Source organism: Pomacea canaliculata, linkage group LG10 (assembly GCF_003073045.1).
Source record: "Pomacea canaliculata isolate SZHN2017 linkage group LG10, ASM307304v1, whole genome shotgun sequence".
Classification (NCBI taxonomy): Eukaryota; Metazoa; Mollusca; class Gastropoda; order Architaenioglossa; family Ampullariidae; genus Pomacea; species Pomacea canaliculata.
Genome location: NC_037599.1, coordinates 6783891 through 6806113, shown reverse-complemented (window position 1 = coordinate 6806113; position 22223 = coordinate 6783891). Strand labels below are relative to the sequence as shown.

The window sequence follows — 22223 nt, the reverse complement described above, 5'->3', positions numbered from 1 at the left end:
TCATTCAACATTTCCATCTTTGCTATGTGCTATTGTACTCTGTGCACAGCAATTCACACATCACATTTACGCACATATTGTCCCTCTCAGCAGAAATACAATTTCACACCTTTGATGCTGCCAGCAATATTTTAGTCCAGAAAATACACATTTAAGCAAAAATACTCAACTCCTATGGAATTAAAATTACTAATGATCATCTTATACTTTATACTGTGACAGCAATGCACGAAGTGGTAATGATAGGCTAAACACAACATGATAAAGCCAAGAGGATTTATTTTCAAGACTTGTCATGCAATTCTATGTGCCAACAATGTTTGTTACACAAAAAACCTCCCTATTAAGACTTGCTAAAATCCACCAAAATTGCGTCATAACAGTTATAGAGAAACTAGTCAGTCCACTTTCATTCCTTGAACCATGACTGAAATGTGTTCATTTATATAAATGTTTTAAAAACCATATATCACAATGCTTTTCTTTGTAGTGTTTGCTTTCACTAGGTCTTGTTTATTTATTTTGCACTTGAATGAAGATTTATTGGGTAACTCTCCTGGTAAAAGCAATTGATCAGTACATGTGTACTGTAGTAAACAATGATGCTTTTTTAAAATAAACTATATTTTTGAAAATGATTTTAGCAAAAGGAACAATAAGGCACAAGCAGTCACCAGAATCTTATTATTTTTTAACACAACTTCTACAAAAGGTCTTTAGAGAATCACAATTGAACTGAACTAATAAAGAGAAAAAAAATGGAGGCCAGGCATTTTGATCAGGAAGTATATTGACCCACTGCCTGAGTCCAATCAACTATTGCATTTATGCACCATTGTAAGATTTGTTCTCTGAATGTATATTGTCAAATGGCCATTTTTGTTTAAGATGTTGACTAAACTTGTTTAAGCGATGCATGACTCCGTTCATAATATTTAACATTTAAAACCACTTGTGTCATCAGCAAACAAATGGACTTAAAGGTTTGGATTAATTTGACTTCTGGTATTGGATCGATGCATACTTACATAGGACAATACGCTTATGGCAGGGTCAACTCAGGTGGGTAGTAGATATGACGAGTGATGTGGTTTGGGTCAAAATGACTGATGACCCAATAAACAAGCAGTCTTTATCAAAATGTACTTTATTTTATGTTATTTCTGCTTAAAGTCATACTATAGGACAAACTGTCAGCCCTTTTTAACGTGACCTTTTCAAACAGTTTTGAATAGAGCAGAAACTGTCAGTCATAAGTCGCTTTAGGGAGACAGTTATAATAGAGATGTGAGGTTTATTTAGCATATCACATCTGTGACAAATTTTGTGTTTTGTCTCAGAGGGGGTCACAATACGTAAGGTCCTAATGATGAGGTTTTATCTTGAAAGATAATTGTTTTATGCAACAAGTCTGTTATTTATAATAACTATATGGTATATTTCATACCATAAAATGGATTTAGTTTCTTGAGAATTATCTTAATCTCTGATGTAAAATTTTATTTGGAATTTTAGCCTTGTATGAAAGTCCAATATTCCACCTAGACTGAGAAACAAACCGTAAGATTATTAATCCATACATAGCTTACATCAAGGTACACAACTGCGTAAGACTTCAATAATTTTTTTAAGTGATAGGTTGTTTCCCTTGCATTGCTAGTGCAACATGGCCTCTCGAAACATGCATAGGACACATAAAAAAGTGCAAAAGAAAATCAGTATTTGTCATCAACAATATGGAAATGATATTTACTCCTGCAGAGCAATTTGTATCACTAATGCTTCTGGGTTCGAATTCCACAGCTTGTCCTACGGGTACGAAGACTGTGTATCAGTGAGGGACTGCTTCCAGCGAAAGGGCAATGGCTCTCTGTGTGAGCCAAATCTCCTGACTGACCACACTTGGGGCAGGTGTAGGCACGAAGGACAGGGCAGATCACATTTCCATGGATATCCTTGTGAGATTACCAAGAAAATAAATTTATTTAGGTTATTTTACTTCTTTAAAAAAGATTAGCTCCACAAACAATTTATACATCAGGCCTATCTGTGTTTATTCTTAATACAAAGCTTTTTCCACTGCATAGAAAACTCTGCCTAAATCCTGCAGAAGAGCTACAAATCATATGAAGAACATGATATGTTTGCATTGTTGTTGTCAGTGACACAGCTGACACAATTAAAGAAGTTTCTTTGCACTTGCAAACAAGATCACAATAATATTAATTCATCTTTACTTAATCACACTTTTTTTTGCTGGTTGATAAAACCTCCAATATTTGTATACAATAGTTTAAAAAAAAAGCTATTTATTTTAACTGTCAGAAAACCCTTTTGCATTTCATGGATGGGAAATATTAGTTTAATTTATATGGCAAGATATCTACATTTGTACTTGTCATGTGATTGGTACATTTCAATCTACTGACATACAAAATATCAACACTCTGAACATCATCTGAACATGTCAAAACAGCGACAGCCTAGTAAGGCTGGTATTTGGTTGTTCTGTAAAGGCTATTTACTTGGCTGCAAGCCTGTAGACTAGTAACACAAAAGTAGGGGCATAGTCAAGTTATTTTCAAAACTTTAAATTTCTCCAAGCCAGATACTAAAGCTTGGACTTAAGTCTCAAGACTTCCCTTTCTAGATTTCTCCGGATTACCTTTAATTTGTGTGTTGTGTAGAACTCTCGTGTTTCCCCATTCTTTCGACAAAAAGCACAGGTGATTCCAGAGCTTTCTTTCTGGTAAATGTCAGTATCATCATCATCCACAGATGCTCTGCGCCTGCGCATCTGGCATCGGGCTGAAGAAACAGATCCTGATACTTGGCTAGTGTTAGATTTAGTGATGACAGGTTTAAGTTTGCTTGAGGGCAAAACCATGGTGGTAGCTCTGGATGGGACAACAGGGACGCATGATGAGTGAGAGACTTCAGAGCTTACAATGACATCTTCACATGCTTTTGTGATGGGTCTGCATATGCTGTGCTCCTGCATGGACTGAAAAATAACAGTAATAAGAATGGGTTGTTAAATGGATAGTGCAAAATTAGGATACAGAAATAAACAAATTTTCAAATTCAAGGCATTATTTTATTCACTTCATGTCTCAGCCAGTGTCACACAAAAGTTCATGTGCATAAAATCTACCTGTGCATGCGCAAATATTTTTTTTTATATTTTGGAAGATGTAAAGTCTTAGTTTATCAGAATATGCCTGTGGAGAAATTGTAGGGATAAAAGTGAAACATGCGGTTGATAATTGCCGAAACAACTTATAAACAACTTTTTATTTTCTTCTCTGAACATGAAGATTTTTACTTCAGAGGATAGATGGCCCAGGTCTTTTGTTCTTAAATGATTGAGTAGGGATGGACAACCTTGCAACACATATTCTAGTGTTTAATGAGGGGCTCCAGAATCTCCAATTTAGAACTTTGTGAAGAAATTATGTTTTCTCAGGAAGTAAATTCTATCTGATTACTTGTTCCTCCATGGTCCAGTGATAGAAAAGGCTCCTGCTGTCATATTCCAGGTGTTGCTGGAGTCATTTTTGTTGTCTATAATTGCCTTTTATAACATTTTTCTCCTTCACAAATCTCCCTTTTCTTGAGCTCTGTTTGTTTTCTCCCTTTTATAATATAGTCTCTCTGCTGCTTTGTTGCCTCCTATTCACTTTGAAGTAGATGCTTCGAATCTTGAGAACAGTTTTGTTTTCCTCCCTTTGTTGTAGAGGTGGGATGGGCTGAGTGTGCGTGCAGAGGTAGCTTTATCTCGGCTCAGCAGCTCCCACCCAGGTCTGGCCGACGGAGGCGGGCGAGCTTATCACCAGGCTTCCAGACTTTCATTACATGTTCCTATTTGCTGCTAAGCGCCAGCGAAAGGGAAAGAGGCTCAAATTAAAATTACCAGACGGTTGTGTCAACATTTCCTGACAATCTTCTTCGACCCACATTGTAAAGTCTGCTTCACTATTATGACCTTTAACCTATTAGTTTTTGAAGATGAGGCTCCCATTGTCGGCAAGTTGTATGTCTTATGAATTAATAAACCTGTGCGTCTTGCTAGAAGTTTTTATTTTCTCTTTTTTGGGTCAATTTTGCGTAAAACGGAAGGAGATTTGCTTCAGCGACTTCGACTACAAAAGCAAAATGGCGCATGGAGTTCACGACAACAGCTGAATTATCAAAAACAGTCAAAGCGCCATTTTTACATTTGTACGGAAAAACAAAAGTAACACCACTTATGTGAATGAAATATTTGTGCCTAGAGCCACTGTGACCACAGAAACAAGAAGGTAAATGTTTGTTTTGTTTTGTTTTTGTGTTTTTGTTGGTTTGGTTTTTATGGGGAAGGGAGGGGTAGCAAAAATTTAATTAAATTTTAGAGTAAACCGGCAACAGTTGCTTTCAGGCAACGGTCTGTAGCAAATAATGGTGTAGTCTGTAAACATCAATTTAAAATTATGGAGATAGTCGTCAATTAACCGTCAAGACAATAAACAACTCAGACACTATAGAGGACTCTGATCGAGACTCGTACCATCCACGACTGACAGTGACTACGGCAGCTGAGGACACGATTCGTGTTACTGCTGATAAAGGAAAACGGGTATTTTCAGTATGCATAAAAACAATGAATATTTTAGGGGGAGGGGACAAGTCTGATGTGATTGTTTTCTTAGAAGATATACAGCATTGGAGTTCTTGGCTATGGACAATGCAACTGTAACAGCTATTTCAACAGCGAGAAAGCATGCAATCATCAATTTTCTTTTCTTCACGCAGGCAAGCAAGATATTAATTCAGTAGCAAAACACTGTTTCAGTCCATCTAAAGAGTTTCCGAACGCCGATAAACTGTTCAGCTGATTACAACCTAAATTCCTTCCCGTTCATTGGTAGGAAAGTGCTTTCACCTAATTTTGTACTATGAAGGAAAAGGAAGGGAGCATCAAACGGAGTACCTGGAGAAAAATCCCGACGGCCAGTCCTGCGAACAGGTGTCACTGCGTCCCGAGACGAGATCTGAACCCGGGGTGAACACCTGGATGACAAGCGAGCACTACACTACCGGGTACCCCATTCCTTGCCTCGCTCACGAAGACTTTAGAATTTATTTCTCTTGGCTGTGTGCACTCATTCACACACTCTATCCCTCTCTCACCTTTCTAAGTAATGCACTGCCGAAGATCTCTCGGCCTCCAAACAGTGAGTACTCCTGGTCGCTCATTCTAGACCGATGGCTCCAGTGACAATGCTTTTATCCGAGTTGGTCGATCTACGAGCAAAACGCTCCACCGAGGGGCTGGAAGGGTGTGATCTGGATGGGGAGGGGGGTATGAATCCCTCTGCAGGTCCACGTTTGTAGCTGGGATCGTGAGTGGCGCCACATCGTCGGGAGATGTGGTTGGTGGTGGTGGGGAGTTGTGCGGGAAGTGGGGGTTGCTGCCGCTACAATTTCGGCTAGCCTATGATTGTACCGCCACTGAGCGTTCAGCAGTTGCTTTGAAACATTACCACTGATTTCTTTTTTCTCGCCGATTGTACAAAGCCGCCAACATAAAACGGAGAAATAGAAGATTAATTTCAAGGTCAAAGTGAGATCAAAAGATGCCCCAACCTTTTGTTGAGGTTTTGGTCTTATTTGTTTCAAATTTGTCTAGTTCCCTACCCTTCTCCCAACAATGAAGAAATTAACTTTTGATGGCAAGCCTAGTTAATAGTATACAAAAATTATTTAACATTTCTGAGCAGAGTTAAGGCCTGGAGTGCAGAGCTTACGCTCATCAGACGAACCATAGACATAGCATAGCATAGACACTGTCTGCCAATCTAGAATCATACAACATTCCCTGCCTATTTAAGTGGTGTAATGATAAGGCTACGCTTGCCAGACATAGTGTTGACAACTGAGAACCCAGAGAAAGAAAACACTAGCCAATGAAAGCCAAACCCTTTATAGCTCATCCTTCTTGGGTCCACCACCACCACCAGCCCCCATTCTTGCGAGGAGCAAGTGGCTAAAGGTTCGTGAATGCGAGCACACACAACTTGTGTACGAAAACATAGGAAACAATGTGCGCCAATAGTGCGACAGCCCCTCTTGGTCTCTTATTTACACCCAAAGCAACATATGTTACCGTGTAGCCGCGTGGCTTTTTCCGTCGCATCACTTTGCCGAGTGAAACATGTCGTTGCCGAGCAGATCGTCCGAAGGGATGTGTGGATGTGCCTTAATTGTCACATATATATATATGCGCCGCTTCCCTTATTCGATTTCCCTCCCTTCACACTTACAAACGAAGATGATGGATACAGCAACAACAATAAAAAAGTGTTCATTATCCATTATCGTAAAAGAATGACGGAGCTGACATCAAAGGCATATATTATGCGTAGAAAACCATCACGCCCGATGATGATGGTGATGAGAAGGACAAACAGAGTAGACAATAATTGTGCAGATGAAGGAAAAGAGAAGCACACATTTGTAACGGCAAATGTTCCAACAGGAAGGGCACTCTGCCGACGCGATACGTTCACGTGCCTCTACGGAGCAGGCTGAACTCTGGGAATTCTGGTAACCCTGTTCTGAACTGGGATTTAACTGGCAAAGGAAAGCCACATCTGACTTGGGGTTGAGAAAGTTTTAATTCCAACCGCTACTCTACACGCTTTATGGGGGCCATCTGCTTGTTCTGATGTGACACCTCTTCTTCCGTCTCGCGCGTTTGACCCCACAAGATGCCAACACGTCATGCAAGCTGTGGAGAGCCTGGTGGTGATGATGTGAGTAGCTGTGCGTGTAGGGGTAAATTGCAGTGTGTATCTGTGTGTAGCACGCCTGTTAAATTGTGAGATGCAGGCCTCACAATAATGGTTTGGAAGGGAAACTGCTTCCCGCTGTCGGAGGGATGGAATTGGAGGTTAAAGAATGAGCGCTTGCCACGCGCGACACGTGCTGAAGACGAGATCCCAGCTCGTCTATCGCTCCCCTTTATTACACACACACACTGTCACTCACCCCACTGCGCTATTTTGTTTCTATCAAACAATTGTCTGTTTCAACATTGTGAAACAAGACTATACTCCTGTTAAAAGTCACCGAGTCTCGCGGAGAGTATGTACATCGCAGGGGAATTCTTACTCGGTTCACATTTTGTCTGTCGATCCGCTCTCTTCCATGGTCGCTGATATATATAAAAAAAACTCCCAAGCCTCAGCAACGATATAAATATATAAACCAACCACTGGCTTCACTTATCGTATAGAGACATCACTTTATTCAAAAAAAGGAAAGTTGGGGGGAGGAGGTCACATCAGCAAAACAATCAATCTCTTTAAGCATAAACTTTTATTTACATCTCGTAACTTTTTGACTAGGTTTCACTATCATCATTCACACCTTGACGCACGTCACCAATCTGTACATGTCACATCGCAGTATTTACATACAGACCGATATATATATATGGACAAATAAATTAAAGCTCTCACTTTCTTACAGCGTTAGTGCGTGGCCGGACATTCTCGCACGCAGACACGCAAACTTGAAATTACATTTAACAACGGATTTGTTAAAAAAAAGTCTATAATACAAGAATGGTTTTATGCACATGCATTGTTTTTCTGAAGAACAATGTACAACAGGTACGAACGTTATCAGGTATTGAAAGTGTTTTATGGAGCGATGCTGTTATTCTTCCGTCCCTCGTATACTGTCCTGTCTCATTCCTGTTGTAAGCGCTGAGAGCATGCTCCGTGCGCTACACAAATCTTTATTTATTATTATATCGCGCCCAACTTCTTTACAAAACTTTCTGCTCTAAACAGATGTCCACTGTGTCCACTTGAAACACGTTCACTTCCTGCCAATCACGACTGTCGATTCGTCATTTTCTATGAGCCCGGTGAGGAGGAGTTGCTTTTATCGCCATAACATCGGTTTCACGAAGTACCGTTTGTCCATTTCCGCGCGCTAGAACTCATCGTGCAGTCTCAGCACCTATGTTCAGACGTGAGCATGGTTATCTGTTCCCATTTTCTTCACTTTCTTGCAGTTTCTTCTAAGATAATTTAAAATGTGGTAAATTAAAACAATTTAATGCGATATAACAAGGTAGTAAAAAAAAAAAATTCAGCAAGAGTTCACTAACATCACGTGTGGAATAAAACTGGCCAATGTAAGTTACAGGAGATGAAACTTTTGTAAGAAAATGATTTCAGATAACGACAGTTCAAAGATGGTTGCATTTAAATTCAGGAAACCTTTGGTCAGCAGAAGGACTGCCCTTACATCCAAGTTTACAAAAACTGCAAGTTCAAGTTAAACGACTGATTTAAGCCAGAAAAATGAAAAATATATTTTCCAACTACGAAGACTGCGGTTCTGTGCCAAGCCGAATTCGGCGGACTGCACCCAGTTTGACCTTTGGATGTCATCTTGTTTGACCTGTAAGCTGATCGTGCCACATCTCAGAAAACCGCTTTCAATAAGTCTACGGTTTCTTCAGGTAATTTTTCCCGAAACTGGCCACTCGTATCCTTAATGTCAAATCACAAATCTTACGCCGTCGTCGTCATTTCTTAGAGGGAGGATGTAGATTGCATCTCGAACATCACAGGAAGCTGCAAGAGAGACGTCACCCCCTGGTGGGAGTAGGGTAAGCAGGTAGGTTAAGCAGGTGTCTGTGTAAAGCACTGAAGAGCAGCGTGAGTAGACTTTATCACAGCATTGTTTTGTTAAGTCTTCATATCATTTTTCTGTGTTATCAACAGCTTTCAAAGATTCCTGGTCTTGTTTTACGCAAAATTCAGGCTAAGGCAAAAAACATTAGATTAATGCTCAAATTAAACTAAACACAACTGCCTAGGTTACATCCTCTTTTTTGTCTCTCTGAAAGAAACATAAAAAGGAGATTTTGTTAATATATTGACGATATCGGTCAAATTTGTTCCCATATTACCGCCATGAACTCGCTCCCATACCCCCTTATCGTGATTATATGTGATATTTCTTCTATATATTGTAATGAAGGTAAAGGCTCATTCCCAACCGCACCCGAAAAAATGGTTAAATTCTGCATTCTCCATTATTTTACAAATGTTTGTCGGAAGTCAAGCCACGGCAACGGTGGGCAGTGACACAACTGTGCTGTTCTAGTAAATTCTAGACTTGTCACCAGTTATAGTCTTACAGACAGTGTGCTGTGAGTACCTCATGTGTGTGTAGGGGTGTGGTGCTGGTGCTGGTGTCCTAAGACGTAAGAACGTATATATGCAGCTAACAAGTGTCATGTACCGCTTGTACAAAGCTGCTCGCGAGATGCAAACAGTTAACTTTCTTTGCTGCCCAGCCGCAGAAAAGAACCAGCAATTCGCTTGTTGATGCGTTGTTGTTGTCGTCGTCATCGTTACATACTGCAGAAGAGCCGCTGCAGTTGTTCAGGCACATTGCTTCCTTGGCGTGACGTGGCGCCCATGTCCCCTCATCGACAGTTCTTTGCCGTGCACTTTGGACCTTTGTTGGTGCAGAAGCAGAGGTTGCAGTCTTTCCAAAACTTATCGCCGGGCTTGAACTTTCCACACGGTCCCTCCTTACTGGGGACAGGGTAATAGATGGGCATGTCGGTATTAGGAATCGGCGGCGGCACCATTATTGGTCCCATCGGCCTTCGAGGGATAGCCGAGGGCTTCGCCACCGCCACAGCATTGTCCTGTTTGACCTCCTCGTGACGATCGCCAGCATCTTTGTCGTTACGCTTGTGAGATGTGTGATGCGGAGTCAACTGGGGCTGGTGGTCGCGGTCGTCGTGGGGATGGTGGCGGTGGTTCTGGAGCTCGTCACTGCTGTGCGGTTCGCTGCAGTCGCGCCTGCTGCACGTGATTTCGTGGCCCGTATCGCTGCAGTGGCAGCGCGCACAGCCCTCGCGCCAGTGCGTACCAGGGGTGCAGCTGGTAGCAGGGGCCCTGCTGGTGGCGGCTGACGTGGTTGTCGACGTGGATGTTGTCGACGATGTGGTCGAAGGTTCTGTCGGGGATGGACTCGAATCGTCGTCGATGTCCAAGGGAAGGTAATGATCGAAGTCAACCTCGGTGCTGCTTGCAGCCAGGTTGCCATAGCGACAGTCGCGCGTGCGCTGACAGAAGACGACAGGGTCCACACGACACGTGCAAATGCTGCATCCCTCTTCCCATGCGTGCCCCGTCTCACAGTCCATTCCGCTGAACCTTTAATCAGATTTGAAATAAAAACGTTTAATGAAAACCATTTACTTTCTTTTCTGCTTAATTATTAGTTTGGTAAGCACAAAGCAAAAATCAGTGATTACCGAGAGAAAAAGAAGAAAATGAATCAGGTAGAGTGTAAGAAAACCAAGACTACGAGAATATGAGTTGAGCAGAAGTAATTGTTCTTCAGATAGACATACGCTGTGACAGAAACATCTTAAGAAGGACCGAAAATAGAACAAATTAATAAACGAGTCATCATAGTCGTGATATACTAAAGAAGTTAGACTACCAGTTTATCAAGATTACGCAATGTGATAAGTTGTATCAAATGTTTGTATTTTGTGCATGGTGTCAATGTCATTTTTCAAGCATTTTATTGGTTCTGTTTGAAAAAGGAGGCCCTATGTGGGATGAATTTTCCTCCTGATGTCCCATATGACTCATCCTGCTGTAGTGTCCATGCTGGACTTACCGAAAAGTTGTCGATGAAGGCTGTCACTACCGCTGGATCGCCGCAAGTGATGGCGCCATCGACATCACAGAAACAGCGCAGGCTGCCGCCGTACCAACGCGACCCCAAGCGGCAGAGATTGTCCGACATGATCAACAGTTCTTGTGAGGTGTCCTCCTTCTGGCTGTCCTGGAAACCAGTAAGATCCTCTTTTCCGGATATGGATATATCCCCGTGCTTCTCCGCCTTCTTCAGAGCCTTGTGGTGGCCGCCCTCTTGTGCCCTGACGAACTCGTACGTCACATCCGGAAAGCGCAGGTCTAGGCGGTGGGCAGAGAAGGCGCGTCGGTCAATGACTTCGGCCGTGCAGGACGGCACGCCGTCCGGCCCGCAGATGCAGCGTTCGTCCGCCAGGCAGGGAACCGGGTGATGGTGGAGGTGATGGCAGGTGGCGTCCAGGCGACATGTGATGCCGTTGCGTCGACAACGACACTTGTAGCAGCCGTCAGACCAGCGCTGGCCGACGAGGGGACAGGGCGCAACTTTCTTCACGAGACCTGGTACAGATGTGAATGTCGGGATGTTCCCTTTAAAGACTGTTTGCACACAGATGAGCTCTCTATGCAGATGGATGTGAGTTACTATTTATTTTTTATTTCATCATTCAGGTTACTCACTTTCTAAAACCGTTCTTTCATTCTGTCCTCTGTGTGTGCATGCGTGAGTTGAATGAGATGGATAGAAAGACAGGCTGCGAAGTCAGTGTTTAGCCACTCAATCAGCATCTACACGTTAACAAAGCTAAAAGAAGCTGAAAGATTAACTGTGAACTTTGATTCCTGCCCCCACCCCAGTCTACCTCTTTTATAGCTGATCCACTTACTGCTCGCACTCAGGTGTAGCGTTACTCATCATGTAAACGACTAGAAGTTCACTAACAAAAGAACTTGGAGGCTGAAAACAGCAATGTAAGAAATAGTCATGCGGACGAATATCGAACGCTCCGTGATTCAGTGGGTAGAGATGACGAACAAACTGCTGACCGGGTGGAAGGGGGGGGTGGTCTCGGCTCTGCGTCATCGTCGTTGACGACACGTGCTCGGCTTACTTTCAACGTCTAATGGGGCTACGACGGGAAGGAAAAAAAAAAAACAAGAGGGGAAAAACCGCGCCTTTGTTATAAAAGACAGCCGGGAAGTACAGCTGCACTCGAGCAGTACTCACCGTCACAGTCTGAGCTGGAGCACTGAACTCCATGGCGGGTGCACATGCACCACTGGCAGCCGTCGAACCACTTGTCCCACTCGGCTCTGGACCCATCGCAGCCTCCCCCAGTCGCCGGCACTGGACTGCCGGCAGGTAGAGCATGGTGACCGCCAGTATAGTAGCCACTGTCGCCAGGTAACCGTATCGATATTTCGGAAGTTCCATGGGCCCACTAGCTCGAGAACGACTTTAAGAACGACTTGCTTCCTTTCCTTATCTATCGTTGGAAGTACGTTGATCTAGTCCTTTTTTTCTCTCTCTTAAGGCACTCAACCTGCAGCAGAGAAATAAAGCATCTTTTGAAAGGTGATAGAAACATAGCAGGAAGCTGTCGAAACATGTTTCTCGTGTACATTTTTAGAATTCTTTCAACACAGTAGTAGTTGAATTCGCTTGAGAAATACGAGGCTTTAAAAATACGGCGCAGTAGGCATTACAATAAGAGCATTCTGTTTACAATGTTTACATTGAATACAGCGTAAGCGACCAAACAAGAGGGAGCAATAGACAGAACGAAGGAACAGAAATACAGACACGCGTATTGGTGGGATAAATGCGGCTGCCCATGTTTCCAGAACTATTTTATCTTCATTGGAACATAAAGTATGTGTACATAATAAAAACGTGAGCAGGTTGTCGGCTCAGAAAGCAAGGAAGTCAAAACCAGGAGGCGCTTCACCGACAGATGCTGACAGTGCTGAACCGTTTCCGCAAACATCTGGAGTTGCTGAAGTCTGGTTAAGTAAGGTCGCGTCTTCAAACACAGCTCTAGGCTTTGTGAATCAGTGAATCCCAATCCTTCCTCCACTTGAGCAAATAACATCGCAGTCTACCCTACTACCATCGTCTAAGGCCATTTCTATCTGCTAACACTATCCGTTCAGCTACGAGTTCATGCACCCGAATACCATTCATAAAGTGCCTGACCCCAGAATGAGGTGAACAAATACCTGAGCTAGGGTAGCGGATCCTCAATCAAGTCGACGATAGAGTAGAATAAATAGCTTTAGCAACACTCGTTAGCGTTTCTTCAAGTAGTAGTGGTGGCTGCGTTGAATGAGCTGAACAGAAGTTGTGAGAGGGAATCCTCGGTCAAGTCTGTGGTGGTGTTCGCAGGCTCGGTCGTGGCGATGCGAGGCTCTTCGCTTCAAGGAGCATAAGAAGTAAGCTGGGATTTGCTGCACCGCCGGCTGTGGTGGTTGTACGGACGACAATCCAGCGGGCCCGCCGTTTATACCGTTAGGCTCCAGCGTCTACCCCACCCCGACCTTCCCCCTTCTCTCTCTCCCCCCACATCAACCCGAACTCTCCTGCTTCTGCCCATTCCGCCCTCCAGCGGCGCTACGCAAATGGCGAGTGGGGAGGGTAGCTGGCGAGTCGCGGGTATCAATGACGGGCGGCGGATTGCACTCCGTCTGACAATGGCACCGAGGTCAGTCAGCATCCGTGCCGCCTCACACGTAACGGGCGCGCGTGAGCGCGCGAAATACTCGCCTGCTGTTGGCAAAAAGTCTTCCCCCCTGCCCTCCTCTACCTCCCATCCACTGCCAGAGCCTTCTCGCACTCTCAATGTGCACCAAGGCAAGACAACCCCCCTCCCCCCCAAAAAAAAGAAAAACAAACAAAAACCCTTTTTTTCTCTTAACGTAAGGTATATCTACGTTCACTTATGGAAAGGCCACTGGTTCCAAACAGGAGTTACCCCGTTATGTCTCCCAACCTCAAGACTACCCATACTCTTAGTCCCACCTACTCTCACTAAACACAGGCTTGGTTGTAGGAGTCTACATACACGTGTTTATTCGGTATCTGTTGTGATTTGGGAATTAAGTTAGGAGCAGACATGAGAGAGTGGCCACAGTTTGCATCAACAAGAGAGAATGCAGTTCAAGGCTACTTGTTTTAGTCTGTTTCGTCTTCCATGAGCCGCAGGAAGTGTAAACAATGAAATGCGTTGCCAGAGGCCATAACCGTTGCATGTGCTGGCGCTGTGCCATTCGTATGTGACTTCTGTTTGTACACAAGCATCGTCTTTTTCACTCACTCAGATATGCAATTTCTGTTTTATTGTTTGTTCGTATACAATGCGCAGAGAGAGAGAGAGGGTTGGGGCATCCGGTTCGATTTTCGCTGGAGAACAGGAAAGTTTCCCTCGTACGATACATGTGCCCTGCACACCATCACTTGAAAGTAACCGCGAGCCTCTTGCCTTTTGCGCCTCGTAGTCGAGCCTGCCGGCTATCGCGCGCGCTCCCATGGCAACGCGTGCACTTGCCTCCTGCACGAGTGGGATTCTGGCACGTGAAGCCAGCCAAGTGATGCTATCACACCCTCCGCGCGGAAATCCCACTATTTCAACACTCATTCTCGCGGGCAGCCATGTGAGTCGAGAGCAGGAAAGATGAAACTTTCAGCAGAATTTTTTTATGCGTGTGCCTTGTCACTGGGTCTGCGTGTGGGAGGGGGGTTTGGGAAGGGAGGGGGGGAAAGAGTGACGAAAGGAGGTTACAGAGGTGGAGGCATGGGAGATAAGCAAAGTTCTCCCTTCCCCTTCAATGATAAATGAAATGTGATACACGTCTGCGACTGCTTTTTAAAAATGTGACATTAGGAGTGAATCAGATAAACATTTGAATGAGAGAAGAAAAATGTGTGTGTTGGCGAGTGTATGTATATGTTGTTGTGCGTGGTTGTATGGGTGTGTCTGAGGGACAGAGGTCTTTACCGCTTGCTTGGTGTCACCTCATTTTCGGTTGAAGACATAGTGACGTACTTGCACTTTTTCTGAACGATGTCCTGCGCTAAACTATTTGGTTACCTAAAGTGCATGTCACACATCAGTGAGAATCGGGTGTCGTGGGTTTGGATATGGGGTATGAGGCACTTGATCACCGGGCTGACTGTTGGTCTTTTTCTCTTGGTGTCATGTCCACCCTGTTTGTGTGAATGAGTCTCCCATTTCTTTATTGAGGAAATATTAATTTGTTTCAAGACGTGAGTGGCGGGGGGTATAAATATAAGCCTCCACGATTATAAATTAAGCATACATTTAAAAGAACACAATTTTTGGCCTTGTGAAGTTTAAAATATCAACTCCAGATCAGAATCAACACAGTCAAAGTTGAGATCGCTCACGTATACCTCTATCCTTAAGCTAGTCTCACATCTGTGTTCACAAGAGCTCACTACTATCAAAACTATTACGAAACTAAACATGTCCAAAATCATTGTCACCAGTATGTTTACCAGTTTCCCACAGGTAGAGTAAAATATTGACAGCCATTCAGGGAAGTCTCTTATTATTTACAGTTGTAAGATGGCGTGTAATTAATACACCTAACTTGAGTCATCACAGATAGTAGATAATGACCAGGATCACCGTATATCATCTTGTTTGACATTGTGTGTCTCGTGGAAACGTTTCTTGAGCGCTGTAGGCCGCTGGATTATTTTTCTGACTGGACACCTGTTTGTTAGCGCAGTCTTGCTGACAACAGAATATAATCGCTCTACACCTCCATCCAGCACCCTTTCCCCCCGTAAACCACTTTAAGGAATGAATGCCAAGCCTTACTGGGGGAAGGGAAAAACTCTCCTTCAAAAAACAGTTTCCAAAATCTGATAGTTTTGTATGATAAATGTTGTGTTTACACGTGCATGATACGCGGAAACAAAGATTTGCGGGAGATGTCAAGAAAGTGGGCAACAGTATTGCTTTTCTTTTCTTGTGTTTGTAGCTGCTAGCATATTCGCATTCAGAACTACTTTCTGTGGAATCTTCACGATTTTGTATGAGGTTCAGGAGGCCAGGGGTCACAAACTTTGCTTCGATAACGGACTTTCCGCATGAAATCAGTCATATAAATGAAAAGTGAGAGATGTCTCACAAATAAATTGCTTTATCCGTAATATTTTTTTTCAAAATTCACAGTAGCAAAATTTCCTATGGTTTTGAATATAAATCGTAACAGTTTTGATAGCTTTTTATACCGGGTGAAGGTGTAAAGGTTTAGCGTTCACCTGGCTGACAGTAGGTTTCGTTAACTTGCTCACATGTGTTTTCTCACTGGGTGCTTATTAAAACTGTTTGCATTATTATAGAAGCTCCTCCGCTTCTCTAGCTTAAATGGTGGGTCGGATGTTTACCGATGAAGCGGATGCTTGAACACGTTGTTATGCTAGCATAGCGACTCTTCAGGGCGAGCTTACCGGTCTCCGCGCAGCGATACACTACTCTTACCGTTCCCACTACGCTTACGAGTGCTGACATATCTCTCTACTATCCCTGCCTTTACCGAAGACAGACGTATGCAGGCATCTACATACGCCTCTGTATACATCTTGGCATGTGCATGCCGATACCGTCTCTTTATAAAGCTTTCAGAACGCAGTGCATGGACAGTTGTTATTCTAGTATGTTCATGTTACATCCTGTGCTATGTTGTAGCAATTTGTCATGTTTGTCCTTGTTTAGCAGAAAGCATAGAACACGTGACCATACCTTTAAAATACTCGTCGTCGTGCATGTGCGTCTCCCTGTTAGCGTCCTGCTCACAGCTATACCACTCCGGTGATTCACTAAACAGGTGAGAGAGCCCAGAGTGACGAGCGGTGACGTGAATGAAATCAACAACCAGGTAACAAACTGTGAGATTTCCTTTCCCACAAAAATGTTTATATCGTGCGGTCACATTGTCAACAGCACAACCATGTACTGTGTCGTATGCGCAACCGTAAGTGGCCAATTAATTCCGCTTCGGTAGTCGACACAACAGTCAGGAAGCTTACCTTGCCCCGCAAAACACACCCACCCTGTGTGCGAAGTACACTCGTACACCTGGCTCATCTCTCTGGGTCTGTCGTTGAGTGAAAAGGGGTCTCACTCTTTTCTCTAGACGCATGGTTGAGTTGAGGTTACTGGTGCAAGTTTTTTAAAGAAATGCAGTGTTGCATGAATCTGGCTGTCCTTGCCTGTTCCAGTTCTTTTTCCCTTCTTGATTTTCTGGTCAGCACCCTCCAGCGGGGAAAAATGTCCGTTTACCCGACAGCCACCCCACCCACCAAATCAACACGCGTACGCGGACAAGCACTCACGCGCGTACGCACAAACACGACGCAAAGCACACCTGTGAGTTCCGACAAGGAGGCGCAACCCTTTCAAGCACATCAAGCAGGTGTGACGGCACTAACCGTGGCAGAGGGTCGGTCATCCATTAGACAAGCCCAGCACGTCTCATCGCCCGCACACAGCGACAAAGCTGCAAGAAACAAGGGTACCCTACCCGTAGGAAGGCCACTCCAACCCTATCGACAAGCGGTCCGTTATGTCGCCAGCAAAGCTTTGTCCAAACTAAGCATGCTCCCCCAGGCCCCAACACCAACCACTCTCGTGGTCGTAAACCTTCACTGGGATTTACGGGGCACAGCTGGTTCTGTTCTAGGACTTACCTTCTGGGTTCCCTCTGTCAGGTATACCACACAGTGAACAAGTAGGCAACTGTCAGGCTGGTCATACCGTGTGGACCAAAACCTGAAAAGATTCAGAACACATGACACTCAAGCACGTCTTGGCGAAGGGAAGCGTTCGGAGGATGTTGCTGTCATCTTTTTTTCTGTCACAAGTGGCACGGAGATGGGGTGGGGACAGTAGGGGGATCCCACTATTGTTGGTTTAATAATGGCGCGCTAAGGGGCTGGCCTCGGAGGCAACTCCTCCATCGCGCCTCATTCACGGTCGTAAGGGGTCCTTCTCATCGTGATATCACCACTCTGTCGGCTTTTCTTTCCTTCTTTTTTGTTCTTTCTTTCTCTGTGTGGACGCAAAAGTACGATAATTGTGAAGGTAATAACGTGTAATGAGCTTAACGATAAATACAAAAGTCGATTCAAATTAATTTGTTCAAACACGTTCTTCTCTAGAGTGTTTCCTGTCTTGCAAGTTGAAACTTAAAATGTTACTGACAAAGCTTTAGTCGTAGGGGTGGACAGGTTTTTGCAAACTGTTTCTCTACTACGTAGAGCAAAGTCCACCACCAACAACATCCACACCTCCGCCGCCCATTTCTGTTGCAGTTTGAGGTGGAAGACTGGTGTCATCAGTCATGTGACCTTCTTCCCGACAAAACATGTTTTGGGGGGAAGGGGAGGGATCCGGGTCTGTGTTACATGAGCAATTCACATTCCTATGTCTGCACACAAAGGTGTCCCTTCACACTTCACAAGTTTTGGACACTTGAACATTGAGAGAGGATATACAGCTGTAAGCAGCCCAGGAGTTCACAAGCCTGCACGTCATATACACAAAAGTCTCACTGCAGTTACATTCTTTTTTTGGGAGGTAAGGGGAGGTTAGTGGTGGGTCACGTGGAAGTGAGACAAACGGGGACACGACAAAGCAAATGCACATGCCCGGTAGGCGGCCGTCGGCGACAGGGATCGCGTTAAGACATCTACGTGAAAAAATTCCGTTTGTTTGCTGTCTGTCGGATGTCTCAAAAGACATTGTAAACTGACAGGGTCAAGGGTCACTCCTGCAGAAAGGAATGTGAAAGTCAGCCTGACCTGCCATTGCATTCGGAAGTTTATGAACTCAGTAAGGCATGTCAGAGAAATTGGGAGGAAAATAACCGTCTGTAGGACAGCTGACGAATGGAAGAAAAGAACACAATTATCCTAAAAAAAATAAATTGAAAAAAAACGGCGCATTCATACATATGTTTCGTGTCAGAAACGACCAAGGTGTTACTTTATCCAGCTTCAGAAACAGGAATACCGGAAACTAACAGGAAGAATAAAGTTATCTTTTATTGTCGCGCAGCCACCTTCTGGACGAGTGCTCTTACAAATGCGTTGTACGTCTGTTTGTACTAGCTGTGTATAGTGTAGTATGTCTTTGCAGGTCGCTTTCAAAGTAGAATTTCTTTTCGCTTAAGAGCTCATGGAGATGAGGGCGTCATATGACGCCACAAACACTACTCGGTGTCATGGCAACCAATATGACGGATATCGCACCTCTGTGACGTGCACGCCGCCAACTACGCCAAGCATTGTCATTGGTTCCGCTGTTTGTGCTGGGGTGGCAGAGGGGTGGAAGGTTTCCAAGTCTGCTGCCAGTCTGTTTTGATCATCCAAGGGGTATGATCACTTCTCGGGTAGGGCTACCTGTGATAAATGCATGACACAGTAGAATAACGTGGTTCCATTTAAAAATCGACAGCCAACCAGGATCTACATCCATCCTTTGACACGTTAATTCTCAATTGTGCTAAAAATATTCGTAGATTGTTTGTGCAACGTGAAGGAGTTAAAGACGTTTTCGCGGTAATAATTTTAATGCTGAGGGTTTTTAAAAAAAAAAAAAAAACTGATAACAGGATGCATTTGACAAACCTGTTTGGGTTTTGTTTACGAGGGACTTGGGGCAGTGAAAAAGCACGCTGTTGTGGTGATGCAACTGGGGAATGGAGGGGGAGAAAACTTTTGAATGGCTAACCGTGGCTTTTGTAAAAGTTACAATAGCGCTGTCTGAGGCGCGGAGGAGTTGCGTAGTTGGCTTTAACATACGGTTGTTGCTGGTCAAAAAGCACTCGCAATTCACGTGGCATGGTTGTGTATTCTCCCTCTACTATGAGCGTCGTGAAATGAATGAATGGTTTTTGGCACTCCTCCCAAAACCGCGTGTGACCTAGGTCAAAGGTCGAGGCTGCCTTTGCAGATTCCTTTGTGCACACTTGACGTCAAAGACTGTTGCAGTAAAGTGCCACGCATATAAAATCAGACATTCTTTATGACTTTGTTTTACAACGGACACGAGACTGGTCATAACCTCCAACAAAAGCGGAGATCAGCTATGGAAGCACAAAGGAATTAAAACCACAAACCTAGCCAGAACAAACCACATTTTCGCTCTGCAGCCAACCGGGGTAGGGGTTTGGGAAGGGATCCGACGCAGTCGACAACAAAATAGTTGATGAAATAAAACGGCACAGTCTGTGACGGAGCTCTGCTTTTACTCAGCAGCCACAGTTTGAAGTGTAACGGTGCCTTGCTTCCTTCCCTCCCCCACCTACCCTCGGCCTGGAATGCTGGAAGTGAGGATGTGCTGGAGTCACGCCAAGCTTACAAGTTGCTCGAAATTGCTAAAGAAATAAAATATGAACTGAATGCCCGTGTACGTCTGTTAAAAAATTAGCACGTCGTTTGTCACGACAAGAGATAAACATTTTTTTTTTCGGGGAGGGCGGGGTAGGTGGTTGTGATGGGGGTGCAAGAACTGAGAGGATCTTTATATCAGCCCACATTTCCCATTTCCTGCCTTCTTTTTTTCTCTGTCTGCATTAGTGCTTCTGCTACATCACAATCTATTAATTACACAATACTAAGGTAAAAACATCTTCATTAGACAAGAAACAAGCTCAAAATTTCTTCATAAACTATTATCATTATTATAAATTATTATAAACATATCGTATCATGTAGGCCAATAGTCTTACACACACACAGTCTCATCCCAGTCTTCTTATTTGTAAGGAATTCTACTCCCAAGGACTAATATCTTCACAAGCATCTTAAGAGGAACATATCACTGTAAACAAGACCGGATGAGGGCTTAAGTAGCATTTAAATTCCTCGTTTATCTCGTTAAGTCTTCGCCTCGTCGACTGCTAAAGCCTATCTGCCTGTAAAGACACGTAGAGCAAATTGTAGACTAGTTCCAAACATGTCAGTTAAGAATGAAAGATGTTTAGTTAAAGAGAAATTGCTAAGGAGTCACTTATGAAATCTTGATTTAGTTTCAGGCGTCAAAACACACCCACACCCACACATATGTTTATGGCAGTCAGTATTTTAACCGCATTGTGCTTGCAAATAAACACATTTATTCTTACTGGAAAGAAAGAATGCGGTAAATTTCCATTTAAATACCAACGGAAGAACGCAAGGTATGATGAGATACACTTGCCTTGTCTTTCACTCTTTTACCACAGGGTTAACAGCTTACAGCCATGGGACTTTCACAGTGGCTACAGCATATTATTATTCTTACTGCTCTCTGTTGTTTGTTGGTTGCAGGACTGTCGAAAGAGGTGAGATGGGGACAATGATCCATCTCCTCTTCCGTGTGCACCCCTCGCCCTTTGCTTTTGTTCGTTGACGTTCATTTGACGTTAGGCAACGCACTGGGTGACCTTTTCTCAGGTGTGTCGGTCTGTCTCATGATTTCCGGTTTGTGAGAAGACTATAGATTAACGGTCTGTTAAGACAAAAGCCATAATTTACCACTGCTTCGTCATTTCCTGTAGGTTCTGATTCTGAACGTTCTCTGTTCGAATCAATGGACTTCATTGATTAAAAGATATTTATTCTCAAAATGTAAGCGAAAAGTCTGATCCAGTCATTAGATAGAAGCTTTTAAAGGTCTAGTTGGGTGCAATTTTTCGTTCAAATGACTGGGTCAAGTGCAGTGCAAGATACTAATTCACACGATGTGGGTGAATACCATCCTTCTTTCAACATGTGGCTATCAAAATTACGAGGCACTGAAAGAGGGCAAGTGGTGTCTCGTGTATACAAAGATAAGCCTAATTAACTTATGCCATTGTATTGACAGAAGAAGTATTTACAGGCCCGGTTCTACAATCGGGCGAACTAAGATGGGGGAAGGGTTCAGATATGACCTGACTTTTTTTTTTTCCTTTTTTTTTTAATCAAGCTCCCCTTTTGTTTTGTTGTTGTTGTTTTTTGTTTTTGTTTTTGTTTTTTTGTTTTTTTTTTCTCTCCCTTTTTGTGCTCTATCGCCTTGTCCATGCATATCATTTTTTCTTCCTTCCTCCTGTTCAACTGGATTATGATAACAGAGAAATATGTTTTGAGCGCAGTGAGAGACAAGGAAATTTTTGTTTTGAACAGAAGCTGTGAAAACAGTTTTGCGTAAATACAGAAGCTCACTGGTCACGAGGAGAACGTTTTATTATTCTTGATCTACTTTCTATGATCTGTTACTAATTAATCTGCTTGAAAGATGTACAAACAGTACAATTTACCTTGGCAACGTAAAAGCATCGATTTCCATCCTGACACGTGTTTGTGTGAGTTGTTGTTGTTAGTGGTGTGTGTTGTTGGTGGTGGTGATGTGTGTATGCAGATGTTTGAAGACATGTATCTCAAGAACGAAAGAGGGATAGATTACCCACTTAGCAGCCAAAAATTAGCATTCTAATAAGATCTTTAACATGATGTTTTTCACCTGGGCTATGGCTCGACATCCC

The 22223-nt window shown here is 43.6% G+C and overlaps 2 protein-coding genes and 1 long non-coding RNA gene across 5 annotated transcripts in view; 1 reads left to right on the top strand and 2 right to left on the bottom strand.

Moving 5' to 3' along the window:
• Positions 1-262: 262 nt before the first annotated feature.
• Positions 263-5291, bottom strand: LOC112573310 (protein nanos-like). Of its 2 annotated transcripts, none has more exons than XM_025253540.1 (3): positions 5170-5291; positions 2666-3004; positions 263-1955 (listed from the first exon to the last, which is right to left on the bottom strand). In XM_025253540.1, exons 1-3 carry the CDS (start codon positions 5233-5235, stop codon positions 1776-1778), a joined length of 585 nt encoding a protein of 194 aa, XP_025109325.1. In that variant the 5' UTR covers positions 5236-5291; the 3' UTR covers positions 263-1775. The 2 variants fall into 2 exon arrangements, with proteins under 2 accessions (XP_025109325.1, XP_025109326.1); XM_025253541.1 differs by lacking the exon at positions 5170-5291 and adding an exon at positions 3489-4067.
• LOC112573311 overlaps positions 4191-22223 on the top strand; it is a 63881-nt gene continuing 45848 nt past the window's right edge. The window contains exons 1-2 of the long non-coding RNA XR_003101207.1: positions 4191-4301; positions 10634-11322. This is a non-coding gene — a long non-coding RNA (uncharacterized LOC112573311). The remainder of the gene's footprint in view (positions 4302-10633; positions 11323-22223) is intronic.
• On the bottom strand, positions 7269-17209 carry LOC112573309. Of its 2 annotated transcripts, none has more exons than XR_003101206.1 (4): positions 16457-17209; positions 11914-12229; positions 10711-11246; positions 7269-10235 (listed from the first exon to the last, which is right to left on the bottom strand). XR_003101206.1 is itself a non-coding variant. In XM_025253539.1 (4 exons), exons 2-4 carry the CDS (start codon positions 11957-11959, stop codon positions 10215-10217), a joined length of 603 nt encoding a protein of 200 aa, XP_025109324.1. In that variant the 5' UTR covers positions 11960-12229; positions 12906-13560; the 3' UTR covers positions 7269-10214. The 2 variants fall into 2 exon arrangements, 1 of the variants encoding a protein (XP_025109324.1); XM_025253539.1 differs by lacking the exon at positions 16457-17209 and adding an exon at positions 12906-13560.